Raw genomic sequence first — 21,696 nt, forward strand, 5'->3', positions numbered from 1 at the left:
ACGACGACGACCTTCCTCCCGGAACCAGTCTGACGACGACTACGACCTTCCTCCCGGAACCAGTCTGACGACGACGACGACCTTCCTCCCAGAACCAGTCTGACGACGACGACCTTCTTCCCGGAACCAGTCTGACGACGACGATCTTCCTCCCGGAACCAGTCTGACGAGGACTACCTTTCTCCCGGAACCAGTCTGACGACGACGACCTTCCTCCCGGAACCAGTCTGACGACGACGATCTTCCTCCCGGAACCAGTCTGATGAGGACTACCTTTCTCCCGGAACCAGTCTGACGATGACGACCTTCCTCCCGGAACCAGTCTGGTCTTTTTAGTAGAGATAATCCAAATCCAGTAGTAGGAACAGTCATGCTAAATATTTTGAGCTTCTCCCAGGTGAACAGAAGATGTTTCTTTATAATAACGCTCATTTATTTTTCAGATATTAACCTGTGGATGTGTCCCAGTAGCCGTGGGGCCCTCTTCATCAGATCATGTTATCGTGATACATCACAATTCATCAACACATTTAAACGTCAAAAAACACCCTCGAAGACTGACAGGTCATCTATGTGACGTATCAATAGACATTGCTACTAAAGATCATACATAATCAAATAAATGACAGTATTAAAAAGCTATATTAAAATTCAAACAATGTCTTCTCTCTCCATGTGGTCTTATTTCTTTTAGTTTGTTTTTTTTCTCTTTATTTTCATCTAACACTGATTTACAGCTAAATTGATTCAGTTGTAGAAACAGTTGAACATACGTAACTAATTTTGGGGTGCTTAAAATGATGCTTAATTTTCCAATAGACTCTAATTTTCAATATAAAGGGGTGGTTATTTATGAACAGCCTTTGATGCAACTTTAGGGGAAGATTGCATCTTCATTATTGCATCATATTGCAGTTGTCTATTGAGCCATCAGATTTCATCATCTCAGTGTGACCAATAGAAACCTGCCATCTCAGCCCCGATGAGGCAATCCTAATTAAAATTGCATCACTTGGCTTTACCATTGGAGCAACCTCTGCAGCCGCACAGAGGATCAATAAGCCAGGGGGCCACTTCCATGTACAAAGCAGGTGGAATTGTGCATTAAAATGAGCTATTAGACTGCAAAGAACCCATATATTGTTCTTGCATAGGGGTCCTCTTCTTTGTCCATCAGTGCTCCTGTAAAGCCAGACCTTTTAATCAAGTTGGAGGGCGGAAACAGATGCAAAACTAGTAGATGGGAGGGTGCACTGAATACTCGGCAACAAGGATGGACCAAGCGTCTGTGCTTGGTTTGCAAAGTCATTTTGTGCTGAGAGACTACCGTTAGAGGGACTCTGTCAGCACAGAATGACTGTTCAAAACAAATACAGGCGCTCCATGTACCCTTGGTGTGGCCAAACACTGAAGTGCAACTTCCCACCTACTTGGTTTCCATGTATTTCCGCCCTTCCCTGACGCTATTAAGCAGGAGCTGTCAATGAAAAAAGAGGGGATGGTGGGAAGGTGAACTTAAATGTTTGGTCACACCATGGGTGCACCTATACTTGGTTTGAACAATTGTTCTGTGCTGAGAGATTCCCTTTAATGGGTGAGATATATTGGACTTGTAGTAACATAGCAGATCATTTATGCTATGAATGTGCCAAAGTGACTCTTGTGTCACAAAATAGAAACTTGACTCCCATATTTATTAAAGCCCACAGTCTGTAATTTGGCTGCAGAATAGGAGATGAGGACAAGAGTTGGGCTCCGCACGTGTGCTGCAATAGATGTGCATCACATCTTACGCAATGGTTGAATGGGAAAAGAGAATTCGTGCCTTTTGCAGTCCCGATGGTCCAGAGATTATTCCTGCATGACGCATACCAATGATAATTCTCCGTAGTGTTCAGATATGTTAAAGTAAATGTAATTACGGCTAATTTTCCTCTATTTGCATCTTTACGTTTGCAGAAATAATAATGTTTGAAAGTACTAATTACATTTTTGTGCGTTATCTACACAATAGTGCCACAAAAGCTCTTCGACATCATAGAAACAAGAGACAATTGAGTATTGTAACAATTGAATTCAACACATCAAAATCATTAAGAAATGACACCTTTCTTCTCTGAACCAGACTTTTGAAAATAGTAGACCAGTGTCATCAACAACATAAAATCAGCGGTAGAAATAATCTAAATCAAAGCTGTGAAGAATATTAAAGATAATCCCCTGTCAATCATTGTGCACTGTTTGGTGGGTTTTATAAAGCTGCAAATAAGTCACTATAATTAAGTTTGTGTATAGAATTGCAGCATGTTTCTTGTTTCCTATGACTAGCGCTGGGATTAACTTGACTTGTGGCTGTATAAACAGCATAATGCACTTGCTGATATTAGTTTGAGTAAGGTTGCATTTGGGCAATTATTAATTATATTAGATGGTGGCCCGATTCTAACGCATCGGGTATTCTAGAATATGTATGCGGCCGACCGGGCGCGACTAATCAGCGAAGCAGTGTTTAAATGGGTTGTGCACTACTTTAAATTAACCCCCCAATGTATCCCCCCGAGGCCCCTAATGAATTCTGTAATTACGTGATGTTGTCAATACTGCTTGTGACAACATCGCTGACCACGCGGCAAGTGTGAAGGGAGGACCGGCTAGCGAGGCTGCCGGTCCGGGTACTTCTGCTGCGAGCAGCCGGGAGATGACAGGCTAGCACCGGTCATCTCCCGGCTGCGTCGCCGCTGATCTCCCGACGGTTGTCTGCGTGTTTCAAATCCGGCGCCAATTCGCGGCCGGGCTGCGCCAGTCGCTGACTGGTCGCGGCCAGCTGGCTGCGACCAATCAGAGAAGCGGTGTTTTAAATTTCGCGCCAATATCGCTGACTGGTTGCGCTTGGCGGCTGCGACCAATCAGCGAACCGTGTTAGTGAGGACCGGGGAGCGGCGCTGCCTGTGCGGGTACTTCTGCTGCGAGCAGCCGGGAGATGACCGGCTAGCGCCGGTCATCTCCCGGCTGCATCGCCGCTAACCTCCATGCGGCTACCGTCGGGAGATCAGCGGTCCTCCCGACGGCAAGTGTGAAGGGAGGACCGGGGAGCGGCGCCGCCTAGGCCGCCGGTCGGGGTACTTCTGCTGCGAGCAGCCGGGAGATGACCGGCTAGCGCCAGTCATCTCCCGGCTGCATCGCCGCTGACCTCCGTGCAGCAGATGAGCCACTAACGGCCGCTATCTTGTTCTGAAATCTCGCGTCGCTGATTGGCCGCGGCCGGACCAATCAGCGACGCAGGATTTCCTGGACGGACAGACAGACGGGATAAGCCGATTATATAGTAGATGTGCATATGCTGAAATATACGAATACAGTTAGGTCCATATATATTTGGACAGAGACAACATTTTTCTAATTTTGGTTCTAGACATTACCGCAATGAATTTTAAACAAAACAATTCAGATGCAGTTGAAGTTCAGACTTTCAGCTTTCATTTGAGGGTATCCACATTAAAATTGGATCAAGGGTTTAGGAGTTTCAGCTCCTTAACATGTGCCACCATGTTTTTAAAGGGACCAAAAGTAATTGGACAATTGACTCCAAGGCTATTTCATGGACAGGTGTGGGCAATCCCTTCATTATGTCATTCTCAATTAAGCAGATAAAAGTCCTGGAGTTGATTTGAGGTGTGGTGCTTGCATTTGGAAGTTTTTGGTGTGAAGTAAACATGCGGTCAAAGGAGTTCTCCATGCAGGTGAAACAAGCCATCTTTAAGCTGCAAAAACAGAAAAAACCCATCCGAGAAATTGCTACAATATTAGGAGTGGCAAAATCTACAGTTTGGTACATCCTGAGAAAGAAAGAAAGCACTGGTGAACTCATCAATGCAAAAAGACCTGGGCGCCCACGGAAGACAACAGTGGTGGATGATCGCAGAATAATCTCCATGGTGAAGAGAAACCCCTTCACAACAGCCAACCAAGTGAACAACACTCTCCAGGAGGTAGGCGTATCAATATCCAAATCTACCATAAAGAGAAGACTGCAAGAAAGTAAATACAGAGGGTTCACTGCACGGTGCAAGCCACTCATAAGCATCAAGAATAAAAAGGCTAGACTGGACTTTGCTAAAAAAACATCTAAAAAAGCCAGCACAGTTCTGGAAGAACATTCTTTGGACAGATAAAACCAAGATCAACCTCTACCAGAATGATGGAAAGAGAAAAGTATGGCGAAGGCGTGGTACAACTCATGATCCAAAGCATACCACATCATCTGTAAAACACGGCGGAGGCAGTGTGATGGCTTGGGCATGCATGGCTGCCAGTGGCACTGGGTCACTAGTGTTTATTGATGATGTGACACAGGACAGAAGCAGCCGAATGAATTCTGATGTATTCAGAGCCATACTGTGTGCTCAGATCCAGCCAAATGCCGCCAAACTGATTGGTCATCGTTTCATACTACAGATGGACAATGACCCAAAACATAAAGCCAAAGCAACCCAGGAGTTTATTAAAGCAAAGAAGTGGAATATTCTTGATTGGCCAAGTCAGTCACCTGATCTCAACCCAATTGAGCATGCATTTCACTTGTTAAAGGCTAAACTTCAGACAGAAAGGCCCACAAACAAACAGCAACTGAAAACCACCGCAGTGAAGGCCTGGCAGAGCATCAAAAAGGAGGAAACACAGCGTCTGGTGATGTCCATGAGTTCAAGACTTCAGGCAGTCATTGCCAACAAAGGGTTTTCATCCAAGTACTAGAAATGAACATTTTATTTACAATTATTTAATCTGTCCAATTACTTTTGGTCCCTTTAAAAACAGGGTGGCACATGTTAAGGAGCTGAAACTCCTAAAACCTTCATCCAATTTTAATGTGGATACCCTCAAATGAACGCTGAAAGTCTGAACTTCAACTGCATCTGAATTGTTTTGTTTAAAATTCATTGTGGTAATGTCTAGAACCAAAATTAGAAAAATGTTGTCTCTGTCCAAATATATATGGACCTAACTGTATATCTATATTTAAGTGACTTGGTGTATATTTTGTGCTGCTGCTCACCCTACAGGGACTATATTTTGAGTCCTTCTGATTGCACCTCTATGTATTTTAAATAATTCAATTGTGGTATTTGTATTTTATGATCCTCTAATAAATTCTATGATTTTACAAGTGTATGACTCTGGTAGTTGTTTATAGGCATTATATTCATGATGGAGTTCACTTTTTGTAGATATATGGGTCCCGATTGGGACAAATAGTGGGAGATCATTTTGATCAATTATTTAAGCATCCCAAAATGTGGTTTTCTGTAAATTTAATAATACAATTATACAGTGTGAAGCTTTGTGTGGGGGCCATCTTACTGTTTGGAGGGCTAATGCGTTTCCATAATACTGCATGGAGAGCTGTGTGGGGGTCACAGTTTGGGGATCATACTATGTTGGGGTCACCATACTTTGCCTTGGGAGTCAAGGTGGGGTACAGTAGGGTCATTATACTGTGCATGTGGAGGAATTAATCATGGGGGTATTATACTGTGTTTAGGGGGGGGAATTTTTGTTGGCATCATAATTTTTATGGGGGCAATGAAAGAGGAATCTAGGACTTCAGTAGGAGGAAAATTACTATGTAAAGGCTGTAAAGTTGCGAGATCGGCTTCTCTGTGACCCCGACATTTATTTAATTTTTGTTTTTTTCTTTTTTTTGGGGGGGGGGGTGGCTAATTAGAACTTCTGCTGTGGGGCCCCATGATTTCTATGTAGGCCCCTGGTCTGAGTGTCTGCCTCCTGTGGGCGTACACTCCAGAAAAAAGTGCACGGCAGAGCTCACGTTCGGTCTGCCGTCACCATTGCAGTCTATGGCTCCCGTCACAGCATACGTCCAGACCCTGTTTTGCGGGGAATTTAGGACGTATGCCCCGAAGGGGACACAGAACATAATGTGAAAGCACCCTTACTGCAGTAAAAAAGTCAGTTTGGATTTGAGGGGACGCTGCAGATTTTACATATTGCTGGTCCAGGGGTGTAAATGGAGGGCAGGTGCTGGGTGAATGGGGCGTCCACTAACCATTGTGCCTTGGGGAGGGCATTTAGATATAGGACTAGTGTAACAAAATGTATCTTTGTCCTAGGTGAAAAAAATGCCTGACAAGACACATTGTGGCCTGCGGTAAACCTGAATGTAATACTTCTGTCGTGTATTTCACACCATTTTTGCAGGAACTTTAATTTGGGAGGGGCAGATCTGTTATCAATGAAAGGATGATGGAGGGAAAAAGATTTCATATGTCTTAGTGGGGACCACAATATAGGACTGGAAACAGGTCTCCCGACTGAACTCAGCAGCTCTGTAATATGTACATGAGATTGTTCTGATCAGCAGACCCGAGGCCGGTCCGGACATTATGGTCCATACCCAGATGGATGTGTGATACCGCCCTGTGTCTATGGAGATTGCAGAGTGGTGTGAGACACGGTGTACCTGTCAGCAATGGATGTGGCGAAGAACGTAGAATCCAACAAAGCAAAGAGGGTATATAACTGTACCTCACAGGCAGACACAGGCAGAACATGACCCCTGTGTAAGAACAATGTATGGGCTTTATACAGTCCAATAGCTCATCATAATGCACAAATCCAGGAGATGGCAAAGGGCCCCCTCACCTCTAGGGCACCTGTCCGACTGCACCAATGGTATGCCCGCTCCTGCTGTACCTACAGGTGACTCTCCGTGTGACCACCTACAGGTATATGACTATACAGCTGTACACTGTGTGTAATATGTATGGTGTCTGTGAGCAGCTGCAGTACAGCCCCGTGCAGCAGGACACAGTACACACACGTACCAGGGCAGACACACCAATGGAGCACGGGCCCAAGGAATACGGGGGCAACTATCACCCCAAAGCAGTAAACAGCTTCTGTCAAAGGCAAAGGCACATCATTGACTGGAGAGGGCCCTTATAATGCTTTTGCACAGAGGCCATCTCCACTCGGTGTCCATCACTACACACATACATATATATACACACATATATATATATATACAGTAAAGACCAAAAGTTTGGACACACCTTCTCATTCAAAGATTTTTCTGTATTTTCATGACTATGAAAATTGTACATTCACACTGAAGGCATCAAAACTATGAATTAACACATGTGGAATTATATACTTAACAAAAAAGTGTGAAACAACTGAAAATATGTCTTATATTCTAGGTTCTTCAAAGTAGCCACCTTTTGATTTGATGACTGCTTTGCACACTCTTGGCATTCTCTTGATGAGCTTCAAGAGGTAGTCACCGGAAATGGTTTTCACTTCACAGGTGTGCCCTGTCAGGTTTAATAAGTGGGATTTCTTGCCTTATAAATGGGGTTGGGACCATCAGTTGTGTTGTGCAGAAGTCTGGTGGATACACAGCTGATAGTCCTACTGAATAGACTGTTAGAATTTGTATTATGGCAAGAAAAAAGCAGCTAAGTAAAGAATAACGAGTGGCCATCATTACTTTAAGAAATGAAGGTCAGTCAGTGCGAAAAATTGAGAAAACTTTGAAAGTGTCCCCAAGTGCAGTTGCAAAAACCATCAAGCGCTACAAAGAAACTGGCTCACATGAGGACCGCCCCAGGAAAGGAAGACCAAGAGTCACCTCTGCTTTTGATGATAAGTTTATCCGAGTCACCAGCCTCAGAAATCACAGGTTAACAGCAGCTCAGATTAGAGACCAGGTCAATGCCACACAGAGTTCAAGCAGTAGAAATATCTCTTCAACAACTGTTAAGAGGAGACTTTGTGCAGCAGGCCTTCATGGTAAAATAGCTGCTAGAAAACCACTGCTAAGGACTGGCAACAAGCAGAAGAGACTTGTTTGGGCTAAAGAACACAAGGAATGGACATTAGACCAGTGGAAATCTGTGCTTTGGTCTGATGAGTCCAAATTTGAGATCTTTGGTTCCAACCACCGTGTCTTTGTGCGACGCAGAAAAGGTGAACGGATGGACTCTACATGCCTGGTTCCCACCGTGAAGCATGGAGGAGGAGGTGTGATGGTGTGGGGGTGCTTTGCTGGTGACACTGTTGAGGATTTATTCAAAATTGAAGGCATACTGAACCAGCATAGCTACCACAGCATCTTGCAGCGGCATGCTATTCCATCCGGTTTGCGTTTAGTTGGACCATCAATTATTTTTCAACAGGACAATGACCCCAAACACACCTCCAGGCTGTGTAAGGGCTATTTGACCAAGAAGGAGAGTGATGGGGTGCTACGCCAGATGACCTGGACTCCACAGTCACCAGACCTGAACCCAATCGAGATGGTTTGGGGTGAGCTGGACCGCAGAGTGAAGGCAAAAGGGCCAACAAGTGCTAAGCATCTCTGGGAACTCCTACAAGATTGTTGGAAGACCATGTCTGGTGACTACCTCTTGAAGCTCATGAAGAGAATGCCAAGAGTGTGCAAAGCAGCCATCAAAGCAAAAGGTGGCTACTTTGAAGAACCTAGAATATAAGACATATTTTCAGTTGTTTCACACTTTTTTGTTAAGTATATAATTCCACATGTGTTAATTCATAGTTTTGATGCCTTCAGTGTGAATGTACAATTTTCATAGTCATGAAAATACAGAAAAATCTTTAAATGAGAAGGTGTGTCCAAACTTTTGGTCTGTACTGTATATATATATATATATATATATATATATATATATATATATACACACCCACATACATTTATACACCCACACATGTATATACACACGCATGTATATACACACACATATATATATATACACACACACATATACAGTGGTGGCCAAAAGTATTGGCACCCCTGCAATTCTGTCAGATAATACTCAGTTTCTTCCTGAAAATGATTGCAATCACAAATTCTTTGGTATTATTCTCTTCATTTAATTTGTCTTCAATGAAAAAACACAAAAAGAATTGTTCTAAAGCCAAATTGGATACAATTCCACACCAAACCTAAAAAAGGGGGTGGACAAAAGTATTGGCACGGTTTGAAAAATCATGTGATGCTTCTCTAATTCGTGTAATTAACAGCACCTGTAACTTACCTGTGGCACCTAACAGGTGTTGGCAATAACTAAATCACACTTGCAGCCAGTTAACATGGATTAAAGTTGACTCAACCTCTGTCCTGTGTCCTTGTGTGTACAACATTGAGCATGGAGAAAAGAAAGAAGACCAAAGAACTGTCTGAGGACTTGAGAAACCAAATTGTGAGGAAGCATGAGCAATCTCAAGGCTACAAGTCCATCTCCAAACCCCTGAATGTTCCTGTGTCTTCCGTGCGCAGTGTCATCAAGAAGTTTAAAGCCCATGGCACTGTGGCTAACCTCCCTAGATGTGGACGGAAAAGAAAAATTGACGAGAGATTTCAACGCAAGATTGTGCGGATGGTGGATAAAGAACCTCGACTAACATCCAAACAAGTTCAAGCTGCCCTGCAGTCCGAGGGTACAACAGTGTCAATCCGTACTATCCGTCGGCGTCTGAATGAAAAGGGACTATATGGTAGGATACCCAGGAAGACCCCACTTCTTACCCCGAGACATAAAAAAGCCAGGCTGGAGTTTGCCAGAACTTACCTGAGAAAGCCTAAAACATTTTGGAAGAATGTTCTCTGGTCAGATGAGACAAAAGTAGAGCTTTTTGGCAAAAACCATCAACATAGAGTGTACAGGGAAAAAAAAAGAGGCATTCAAAGAAAAGAACACGGTCCCTACAGTCAAACAAGGCGGAGGTTCCCTAATGTTTTGGGGTTGCTTTGCTGCCTCTGGCACTGGACTGCTTGACCGTTTGCATGGCATTATGAAGTCTGAAGACTACCAACAAATTTTGCAGCATAATGTAGAGCCCAGTGTGAGAAAGCTGGGTCTCCCTCAGAGGTCATGGGTCTTCCAGCAGGACAATGACCCAAAACACACTTCCAAAAGTACTATAAAATGGTTTTAGAGAAAGCACTGGAGACTTCTAAGGTGGCCAGCAATGAGTCCAGACCTGAATCCCATAGAACACCAGTGGAGAGATCTCAAAATGGCAGTTTGGAGAAGGCACCCTTCAAATATCAGGGACCTGGAGCAGTTTGCCAAAAAAAATGGTCTACAATTCCAGCAGAGCATTGTAAGAAACTCATTGATGGTTACCGGAAGCGGTTGTTCGCAGTTATTTTGGCTAAAGGTTGTGCAACCAAGTATTAGGCTGAGGGTGCCAATACTTTTGTCTGGCCCATTTTTGGAGTTTTGTGTGAAATGATCAATGATTTGATTTTTGCTTCATTCTCTTTTGTGTTTTTTCCTTGCAAGCAAATTAAATGAAGAGAATAAGACCAAAGAATTTGTGATTAAAATCATTTTCAGGAAGAAACTGAGTATTATCTGACAGAATTGCAGGGGTGCCAATACTTTTGGCCACCACTGTATACACACACATATACACACACATGTATATATACACACATGTATACACACACACATATATATACACACATACACATGTATACACACACACACATATACACATGTATACACACATATATATATACAGTACAGACCAAAAGTTTGGACACACCTTCTCATTTAAAGATTTTTATGTATTTTCTTGACTATGAAAATTGTACATTCACACTGAAGGCATCAAAACTATGAATTAACACATGTGGAATTATATAGTTAACAAAAAAGTGTGAAACAACTGAAGATATGTCTTATATTCTAGGTTCTTCAAGGTAGCCACCTTTTGCTTTGATGACGGCTTTGCACACTCTTGGCATTCTCTTGATGAGCTTCAAGAGGCAGTCACCGGAAATGGTCTTCCAACAATCTTGAAGGAGTTCCCAGAGATGCTTAGCACTTGTTGGCCCTTTTGCCTTCACTCTGCGGTCCAGCTCACCCCAAACCATCTCGATTGGGTTCAGGTCTGGTGACTGTGGAGGCCAGGTCATCTGGCGTAGCACCCCATCACTCTCCTTCTTGGTCAAATAGCCCTTACACAGCCTGGAGGTGTGTTTGGGGTCATTGTCCTGTTGAAAAATAAATGATGGTCCAACTAAACGCAAACCGGATGGAATAGCATGCCGCTGCAAGATGCTGGTTCAGTATGCATTCAGTTTTGAATAAATCCCCAACAGTGTCACCAGCAAAGCACCCCCACACCATCACACCTCCTCCTCCATGCTTCACGGTGGGAACCAGGCATGTAGAGTCCATCCGTTCACCTTTTCTGCGTCGCACAAAGACACGGTGGTTGCAACCAAAGATCTCAAATTTGGACTCATCAGACCAAAGCACAGATTTCCACTGGTCTAATGTCCATTCCTTGTGTTATTTAGCCCAAACAAGTCTCTTCTGCTTGTTGCCAGTCCTTAGCAGTGGTTTCCTAGCAGCTATTTTACCATGAAGGCCAGCTGCACAAAGTCTCCTCTTAACAGTTGTTGTAGAGATGTGTCTGCTGCTAGAACTCTGTGTGGCATTGACCTGGTCTCTAATCTGAGCTGCTGTTAACCTGCAATTTCTGAGGCTGGTGACTCGGATAAACTTATCCTCAGAAGCAGAGGTGACTCTTGGTCTTCCTTTTCTGGGGCGGTCCTCATGTGAGCCAGTTTCTTTGTAGCGCTTGATGGTTTTTGCAACTGCACTTGGGGACACTTTCAAAGTTTTCTCAATTTTTTCGGGCGGACTGACCTTAATTTCTTAAAGTAATGATGGCCACTCGTTTTTCTTTACTTAGCTGCTTTTTTCTTGCCATAATACAAATTCTAACAGTCTATTCAGTAGGACTATCAGCTGTGTATCCACCAGACTTCTGCACAACACAACTGATGGTCCCAACCCCATTTATAAGGCAAGAAATCCCACTTATTAAACCTGACAGGGCACACCTGTGAAGTGAAAACCATTTCCGGTGACTACCACTTGAAGCTCATCAAGAGAATGCCAAGAGTGTGCAAAGCAGCCATCAAAGCAAAAGGTGGCTACTTTGAAGAACCTAGAATATAAGACATATTTTCAGTTGTTTCACACTTTTTTGTTAAGTATATAATTCCACATGTGTCAATCCATAGTTTTGATGCCTTCAGTGTGAATGTACAATTTTCAAAGTCATAAAAATACAGAAAAATCTTTAAATGAGAAGGTGTGTCCAAACTTTTGGTCTGTACTGTATACACACATATATACACCTCACATCTATATGTACAGACACATTTATGTGCACACAATCACATATACATCTACACACTTATACACACATATTATATATATATATATATATGTACACACAGGCACACACACCTACAGGTCCCTCTCCTGACAGCCGTCAGCTCCCCTGCTGTTCCCGGTCTGCTCTGCCTGACACACCCTCTGCATGTAGTGACACACCCAGTGCAGCACATCAGCCTCCACTACAGCCCTCAGCACAGGCTGACAGCACAGCCCACAGGAAGTCCTCAGCTCCGTGCTGCTGTGCCATCTTCCTCATACCACACACCGGGACCCGGAGCAGCCACCGGATACCGGGCACAGCACAGCCGGACATGGGAGATCCGGGCACCGCAGCGCCTGACACCGACACACGGGTACAAGGTAAAGGCGGCTGCGTCACCAGGCACGGCGACCCTCAGCACAGCGGAAACGGGGGCAGGGACTCTGCACGGACACTGCACACACGGCACACGGACACTGCACATGTTTACATGTTCTGTCTTTATGTGTGTGACTGATTGCGTAACAGATTGTGTGACTGTGACTCATGGACACAGCAGCCATACTCGTGTCACACACTGCAGCAACAGCCTGCTTATCTCTGTGTGTAGCTATGTGTATAGTGTGAGTGTATATAATATATAGCTATATATATACAGACTTTACAGACATTATCATAGCTATGTATGTGTAGTTATGTGTATATATACACTGCTCAGAAAAATAAAGGGAACACTTAAACAGCAGACTATAACTCCAAGTAAATCAAACATCTGTGAAATCAAACTGTCCACTTAGGAAGCAACCCTGATTGACAATCAATTTCACATGCTGTTGTACAAATGGAATAGACAATACATGGAAATTATTGGCAATTATCAAGATACCCTCAATAAAGCAGTGGTTCTACAGGTGGGGACCACAGACCACATCTCAGTACCAATGCTTTCTGGCTGATGTTTTGGTCACTTTTGAATGTTGGTTGTGCTTTCACACTCGTGGTAGCCTGAGACGGACTCTACAACCCACAGAAGTTGCTCAGGTAGTGCAGCTCATACAGGATGGCACATCAATGCAAGCTGTGGCAAGAAGGTTTGCTGTGTCTGTCAGCGTAGTGTCCAGAGGCTGGAGGCGCTACCAGGAGACAGGTCAGTACACCAGGAGACATGGAGGGGGCCGTAGGAGGACAACAACCCAGCAGCAGGACCGCTACCTCCGCCTTTGTGCAAGGAGGAACAGGAGGAGCACTGCCAGAGCCCTGCAAAATGACCTCCAGCAGGCCACAAATGTGCATGTGTCTGCACAAACGGTCAGAAACCCACTCCATGAGGGTGGTATGAGGGCCCGACGTCCACAGATGGGGTTGTGCTTACAGCCCAACACCTTGCAGGACGCTTGGCATTTGCCACAGAACACCAGGATTGGCAAAGCCACCAGTGGTGCCGTGTGCTCTTCACAGATGAAAGCAGGTTCACACTGAGCACATGACAGACGTGACAGCGTCTGGAAACGCAGTGGAGAGCGATCTGCTGCCTGCAACATCCTTCAGCATGACAGGTTTGGCAGTGGGTCAGTAATGGTGTGGGATGGCATGTCTTTGGAGGGCCGCGCTGCCCTCCATGTGCTCCCCAGAGGTAGCCTGACTGCCATTTGGTACCGAGATGAGATCCTCAGACCCCTTGTTAGACCATATGCTGGTGCGGTTGACCTCTTTTTTTAAGGACGTTACATAAAAGTTGGATCAGCCTGTAGTGTGTTTTTCCACTTTAATTTTGGGGGTGACTCCAAATCCAGGCCTCCATTGGTTAATAAATTTGATTTCCATTGATGATTTTTGTGTGATTTTGTTGTCAGCACATTCAACTTTGTACAGAACAAAGTATTCAATGAGAATATTTCATTCATTCAGATCTAGGATGTGTTATTTGAGTGTTCCCTTTATTTTTTTGAGCAGTGTGTGTTCCACACAGGCAAATAAATTATACCCAAAACTTTTACACGGTGCACGATGGTCACCACGCAAAAAAATGGAAGTAACTAAAAAGGTGTATTAAAATAAATATTTTATTTTGAACACAAAAATTATTATTAAAACAGGAAAAGGTACCAACATAAAGGAAGACAGAGTGGAGCCTTTTTTATATTCCAGGGACACAAAGGTGAAACTACAAAGCTTTTTACAGACAAAATATGTTTCAATTGTCAGCTACCATAAATTTCAATGCTGAGGAATTGATTCATATATCTAAAATAGCCTTAATTGACACCAAATAAGTATATAGTAAAAATAATACAGTGCTTTTAGTCCATCAGAGGTACAGAAAAACTTCAACATAGCATTTCATCTTTTCTAACATGATACAGTTGGCGGACAAAAAAAATATACCGTATATGAACTAACACCCCAAATGTGCTCAACGCTGCATTAATGTCACAATATATCAGAGCCTAATACAGCGAGCGGTATAACCAAAAATAGTACGTCAGATGATAACAGTGCTGTAGGTTATTAAAAACACACCAATCCAGCACACAATTTCATCTATGAATAGTAACGTTAAATAAATACCATTAGCTTGCTAGTAACTCTGACAGGGACTAATGATCAGCAGGTATCAGCTATGATCTTCAATCATTATTGATAATCACAATGGGATAAAGCTCTAAGCAATTATAGTCTCCTATATCAAGTGGTCCGCATGAACATGAAGTCTCCTGCTTCCTGCCCCGACGCGCACGTTTCGCCTAGCTTCTTCGGGAAAAAGTATTAAACACGGTTTCTGAAATTTAATTAATACTTCTTACAAAAGTATTTGTTGGTGATGAGGCTTCAAGATGTCTCCTGTGTGGAGAAACTAGTTGCAGGCATTGCTCAGGTGTCATTTTGGCCCATTCTTTCACACAAACACTCTTTGAATCCTGAAGGTCCTGTTGGCTCCTATGAACTCTGAGCTTTAGTTCCCTCCATACATTTTCTATTGGATTCAGGTCCGGTGATCGGCTCGGCCATTTTAACAGCTTTATATTCTTTCTCTGAAGCCAATTGAGCGTTTCATTGTCTGTGTGTTTGGGATCGTTGTCTTGCTGAAATGTCCACCCTTATTTCATCTTCATCATCCTTGCAGATGGCATTAGATTTTTATTAAGAATGTCCATACATTTGGCCATTCATCCTTCTTTCAATCACATTAAGTTTACCATATATAGAAAAACAGCCCAACAGCATGATGTTTCCACCTCCAAACTTCACAGTTGGTATGGTGTTTTTGGGGTGATATGCAGTGCCTTTTGGCCTCCAAACATGGTGTGTGTTATGGCATCCAAAGAGTTCAATTTTGGTCTCATCTGACCAGACTATATTCTCTCAGTATTTCACAGACTTGTCTAAATGTTGTTGAGAAAACTGTAAACGTGTTTGAACATGCATTTTGTTCAGCAATGGAGTCTTGCATGGTGAGCGTGCATACAGGCCATGGAGGTTGTATGATGAGCGTGCCTACAGGCCATGGAGGTTGTGTGATGAGCGTGCATACAGGCCATGGAGGTTGTGTGGTGAGCATGCATTCAGGCCATGGAGGTTGCAGGATGAGCATGCATACAGGCCATGGAGATTGAGGGGTGAGCGTACATACAGGCCATGGAGGTTGAGGGGTGAGCGTACATACAGGCCATGGAGGTTGAGGGGTGAGCGTACATACAGGCCATAGAGGTTGTATGATGAGCGTGCATTCAGGCCATGGAGGTTGCAGGATGAGCGTGCATACAGGCCATGGAGGTTGAGGGGTGAGCGTGCATACAGGCCATGGAGGTTGTGTGGTGAGCGTGCATACAGGCCATGGAGGTTGTGTGGTGAGCGTGCATACAGGCCATGGAGGTTGTGTGGTGAGCGTGCATACAGGCCATGGAGGTTGAGGGGTGAGCGTACATACAGGTCATGGAGGTTGCGGGGTGAGCGTACATACAGGCCATGGAGGTTGCGGGGTGAGCGTACATACAGGCCATGGAGGTTGCGGGGTGAGCGTACATACAGGCCATGGAGGTTGCGGGGTGAGCGTACATACAGGCCATGGAGGTTGAGGGGTGAGTGTACATACAGGCCATGGAGGTTGAGGGGTGAGCGTACATACAGGCCATGGAGGTTGTGTGGTGAGCGTGCATACAGGCCATGGAGGTTACGGGGTGAGCGTGCATACAGGTCATGGAGGTTGTGGGGTGAGCGTACATACAGGCCATGGAGGTTGCGGGGTGAGCGTACATACAGGCCATGGAGGTTGCGGGGTGAGCGTACATACAGGCCATGGAGGTTGCGGGGTGAGCGTACATACAGGCCATGGAGGTTGCGGGGTGAGCGTACATACAGGCCATGGAAGTTGCGGGGTGAGTGTACATACAGGCCATGGAGGTTGCGGGTTGAGCGTGCATACAGGCCACGGAGGTTGAGTGCCTTACTTATAGTTTTCTTTGGAACAATTGTACCTGCTGATTCGAGGTCTTTCTGTAGCTCTAAACAGATGGTTCTTTGTTCTTGGACAACTTTTCCGAAATTCGTTTCACTCCTCTGTCTGAAATCTTGCGGGGAGCACCTGGTCGTGGCCGATTTATTGTGAGATGCTATTTTTTCCACTTCCGGATTACGGCACGAACAGTGCTCACTGGAACCTTCAGTAGTTTAGATATTCTTCTGTAACCAATGTCATCAGTATATTTTGCAACAATAAGGTTGTGAAGGTTTTGAGACAGCTCACTGGTTTTACCCATCATGAGATGTGGCTGTGGCAACACAGTGACTTTTGCCACAACACAGGATGCTGTACGCTGCTGTTACATCACAAAGTACCTCAACACGGAAGTCGCAAAAAAAAAAAAAAAGTGAAATAATTCCTTTTTTCGATTTGCTTGTCGTAGGATGACATCGATACCAATGATACATTGATACCAATACATTGATATCAATGTGAACATATTTAACAACATTTGGATGAATGTGTCACATCCAGGAAGTGATGCAGAATTCTGGATTATTGGTTTACATCGCTTGTGTGATCTTATGCGAATATATAAAATAAATGACAATTAGCTAAAATGTTAACCCCTTAATGACCGGAGCATTTTCCGTTTTCGTTTTTTGCTCCCCTTCTTTCCAGAGCCAGAACTTTTTTATTTTTTGTTCAATATGGCCGTGTGAGGGCTTATTTTTTGCGGGACGAGTTTTACTTTTAATTGCCATCACTGGTTTTACCATATTGTGTACTGGAAAACGGGAAAAAAAATCCAAGTTCGGTGAAATTGCAAAAAAAAATGCAATTCCACAGTTTTTTTTTTTTTTTTTTACCACGTTCACTGGATGCTAAAACTGACCTGCCATTATTATTCTCCAGGTCATTACGAGTTCTTAGACACCAAACATGTATAGGCTCTTTTTTAAGTGGTGAAAAAAATTTCAAAGTTTGGTAAAAAAAAAAAAAAAAAAATGGCACCATTTTCCGAGAACTGTAGCGTCCCCATTTTTCTGGATCTGGGGCCGGGTGAGGGCTTATTTTTTTCCCCCCGGGCTGGCGTTTTTATTGATACCATTTTGGGGTAGATACGATGTTTTGATCGCCCGTTATTGCATTTTATTGCAATGTTGCAGCCACCAAAAAAACGTAATTCTGGAGTTTAGAATTTTTTTCTCGTTACGCCGTTTACCGATCGGATTAATTCTTTTTTTACATTGATCGGGAAATTCTGAATGCGGCGATACCAAATATGTGGTATATGGTGGTATATGCTACATAGAGGTGATCAGCAGATCACCTTTATATAGCAGAAATGCTCACTTGCTATGAGCACTGACCACTGGGAGGCGCAAATACCAATCGAGACATGACAACCACAGGGGTCTGCTGCAGACCCCGGGTTGTCATGCCGACCCATGGGGTCACCGATGGGCGGGGCCTAGGACGCGCTTCCCGGAAGCGCGAGTTAAATGCCGCTGTCAGGCTATGTGCCCACGTTGCATTTATGAAGCAGAAAATTTCTGCTGCATAAATGCAAGTCCTCTCCCGGAAAAACGCATGCGGAATTCCGCACGCATTTATCGCGCATTTTTCGCGCGTTTATCACGCGTTTTCCACATGCGGAATTGCCTTGCGTTTTTTATGCATTGGACAAAGGCAATTCCGCTTGCGGAAACGCAAAATTAAATGACATGCTGCGGATTTTTGAACGCGGCATAAACGCTGCGGAAAAATCCGCAGCATGTGCATAGAACTTGCGGAATCCCATTGGGGACCATGGGGTGCGGATATACATGCGTTTTTCAAGCGTTTACGCTGCGGAAATTCCGCAGCATATACGCTTGAAAAATGCTACGTGGGCACACAGCCTCAGAGATGGACAGCGGCATTTAACTGGCTAACAGCCACGGGTGGATTGCGATTTCACCCGCGGCTGTTGCGAGCACGTGTCAGCTGTAAGAATCAAAATGTGACACAAATCATCCGAGAGAATCGGGCCGATTTTGCTGATTACAGTGTGATACGATTCTCTTGGATGAGGAGATTTCTCCATTGTATCAGTGCACGGAAATCGGACTGCACTCTGATGTCATCCGAGTGCAGTCCGATGTTTTCCACTTACTCATTGACTTGCATGGCCGAGTTCGATCCGAATATCGGATCCAACTCGGACATGCTTTGTTTTTTTTGCCCCAGACAGATTCTGGTTGAGTTTAAAGTCAGGCGTGTGCCTGAAAAATGTAAGGAATTCGACCAGGACTGGCATAAAAATGTCGAAAGTGGCAGTGTCTCTAAGAATTGCACAAAAATGTTGGGACATTTTAAGCAGTTTTACCATGAAAACTGTCTTAAACTGCTGGCTGAATTGCCCCTTACGTGTAAGCCGGGCCTTATTTGCCCTAACGAGGCATGTTCGCAGAAGTTTTCAAGAAACAATTCCCTTAATTCTGGGGTTGCAGCCAAAGTCGTTGTGTAACATCTGTCGCGCGACCAAAAGTTCTCTAGGTGTCGCTGCCACATCGCAGCTCAATGCAAGTGAATGGGGTAACCGCAACGGGGACTGCAACAAGCAAGTTGCAAATAAAATCCAGCGCGGTTGGTCTTCTCGCAGTTGCAGTAATCTCAGGTTCGCAATGTGACCTTATTCCCTTTTATTGCACTGAGATGTAGTAGCAAACTTTGATTGAGCGACAGGTGTCATGGGCAAAGTTGTTCATGTTGCCCTGGCCTAAAGGAGTTATTCGTTTGTATCGTATTGATAACCTGTCATCAGTATCAGATTAGTTTGAGTGGAACACCTGGCACCGGCACTGATCTGCCGCATGGAAACGGTGAATGGAGAAGGAGCTGCCCGGTTCCAATCTCATAAGAAACACAAGAGAACTCGGCAGAACTGATCGTTTCTATGTATGGGTGAATCAGGAGAGAGAGCTGTTGGCTGAATAGATCGTCCCCAGTTTTATCATATATTTCCAGGAGGATCTACAGAGGAAAGTCACTATATTATAGAGGTCTAAGAAAAGGTGGTGGCTATGCTGGTTTTCACTACATACCAAGAGAGCCAACCTGCTCTCTTTTTAAAATGAAGTATCGGCGTTTGGAATCTATGCAAAAATAATATTACTTTGCAAACAGTCTTGAGAAGAGACAAAATTGATGTAGTCTGATCATGTCACGCAAGGTGTGGGAAAGGCTTAGTGCAACACAAAGGGAAGAGGGAAAGGGAGCCCCGACTCTAGGGAAAGGGAGAAGTGGAGACCTCCAAGCTGATAGAATATCACCCTGTCTCCCCTAACGTTCCTATATTGGTTCTTCACTAATTGCCGCACGCGAACCTCGCCCTCTCTTTCCCTGGCGTTTGGCCTTGGCTAGGGAAGGGAGGGGGATGAGCACTAGTCGATCCCCACTGACCACTAAAGACGACAAGGGGTAACCAACAAGGGAAGATAGCTTATTTTTTAGTCGACTTCAGAGAGATGAACACACGTCCTCATAACTCCAGAGAGGAAGAAGTAATGCTCTTGCTCCGAGCCTTCACAAAAGGTCATGTGAGTGTCATCTGCATTTCCCTCTGGCAGACAGCACTTATTTATACACCCAGGCCAGGGTGTTAATTAGCCAGAGGAAGGTAGCTGCTGGGTCCTAGAGAGACAGCCTCTAAGAAGGTGTCTGTAATGCCAAACCAAGAGATCTCCTGCAACCAACTGCAGAGTGACTGTCTGTCACTTCTGACACACCCGTGACAGATCATGGAGCCGTACTCGCTGCCATTTATACTTCTAGCAAAGTTACCAAATATACATTAGCAAAATATAGAGTTCAGATAGAAGAGTGGAACTACAGAGTAAGCTATGTTTATGACGCGCCCCCTGGGCCATGCTTGGGGAATAACCGGAGCCGGATCTGTTGGGGGTAGTAGTCCTCGTGGCGGTGACCCGGTCCGTGCCCAGGGTGTCAAACTCAGTGGCGGATTTTAGTATAAGTTGTTATATTGTTCGACTACGCCACCCGTTGAATGCGGTTATGAAACCGCCGCTGCAGGGCAGACCGCTGAGGCCGGTGGTACAGTTGTGCAGCGTGGGTAGTATAACCCCCAACGGGAGGGGTATGGCCTCAGGGCAGCGGACGTGGATGATGGGGATGGTAGAATTGCACGCAGGAACCACTCAGAGACGGTGCGGTGTAGTTCAGGGTCTTTACTGGTGACAAAGATAGACCCTCCCGGGAGTACTGGCTAGCGATCGGGGCCTGGTCAGTCCGTGAGCAGACAGGATCTCCCCTGGCCAGGCGGAGTTGTAGGCCTCCCCAACTAACTGTACTCTTCTTGGCTACCTTGCTAGAAGCGGGTAAAAGTAGCCCACGTCCCTGAGTGTACCGTGTGGTGCTCACCCGTATGGCCGGTGACTCGGGGCCTTCTGGTAGCCTCCGCTCCAGGACGGCGGTGCTGGTCCCTTGCGTGTGACCGTGCCTTCGGGTTTCTTGGCCAGAGGACCTGAAATCCCCTGCCGGTCGGTTTCTGCTGCTGGGTATGGAACAGTCCCCACAGCCTCGAACTCCGTGTCCGGTGAGATCTCTTCAGTCAGGACGAGCTCTACAGCTTCCAGTCTCTGACCCCTTTTATCACTGCTCCCACAGAGCTCCTGATCTTACTCTCCCTGTATCAGCTCCACTCCAGACCAGACTGTGTCTCTGTCTGTGTTCTCTTCTAACCCTACCTCAGCCCCAGTTCATATAGGGGAAGTGCTTCCCCTCCCAGGACTGGGCAGGAGGTGTGGCATGCTCAGGATTCCTGACCAGGAGACCTCCCACCTGCTCACAGACGTAATATTGCTATTACTGTGGTAACCAGACCCCTGGGGTTCCACATTTACACATCATGTTTTTTTCAGTGTTTTTCTCTGCAGCAAAACTTGATCTCTTGCCAGGAGATTGTTCAGCATGTTTTTTTTTGCTTGTAAATTGGTGAGGTTTTGGTGCGC

General features: G+C 44.9%; 1 protein-coding gene across 1 annotated transcript in view; it reads left to right on the top strand.

The window, feature by feature from the left end:
- The first annotated feature begins 12,368 nt into the window (after positions 1-12,368).
- The window catches only part of LOC141173930 (ribosomal protein S6 kinase alpha-4-like), a 47,828-nt gene continuing 38,500 nt past the window's right edge, over positions 12,369-21,696 (top strand). The window contains exon 1 of the mRNA XM_073658479.1: positions 12,369-12,599. Coding sequence (XP_073514580.1) covers positions 12,551-12,599 — 49 coding nt within the window. The 5' untranslated portion in view covers positions 12,369-12,550. The remainder of the gene's footprint in view (positions 12,600-21,696) is intronic.

This window comes from Phyllobates terribilis, unplaced genomic scaffold (genome assembly GCF_046119375.1).
Source record: "Phyllobates terribilis strain yellow unplaced genomic scaffold, ASM4611937v1 Scaffold_13__5_contigs__length_258822181, whole genome shotgun sequence".
NCBI lineage: Eukaryota > Metazoa > Chordata > Amphibia > Anura > Dendrobatidae > Phyllobates > Phyllobates terribilis.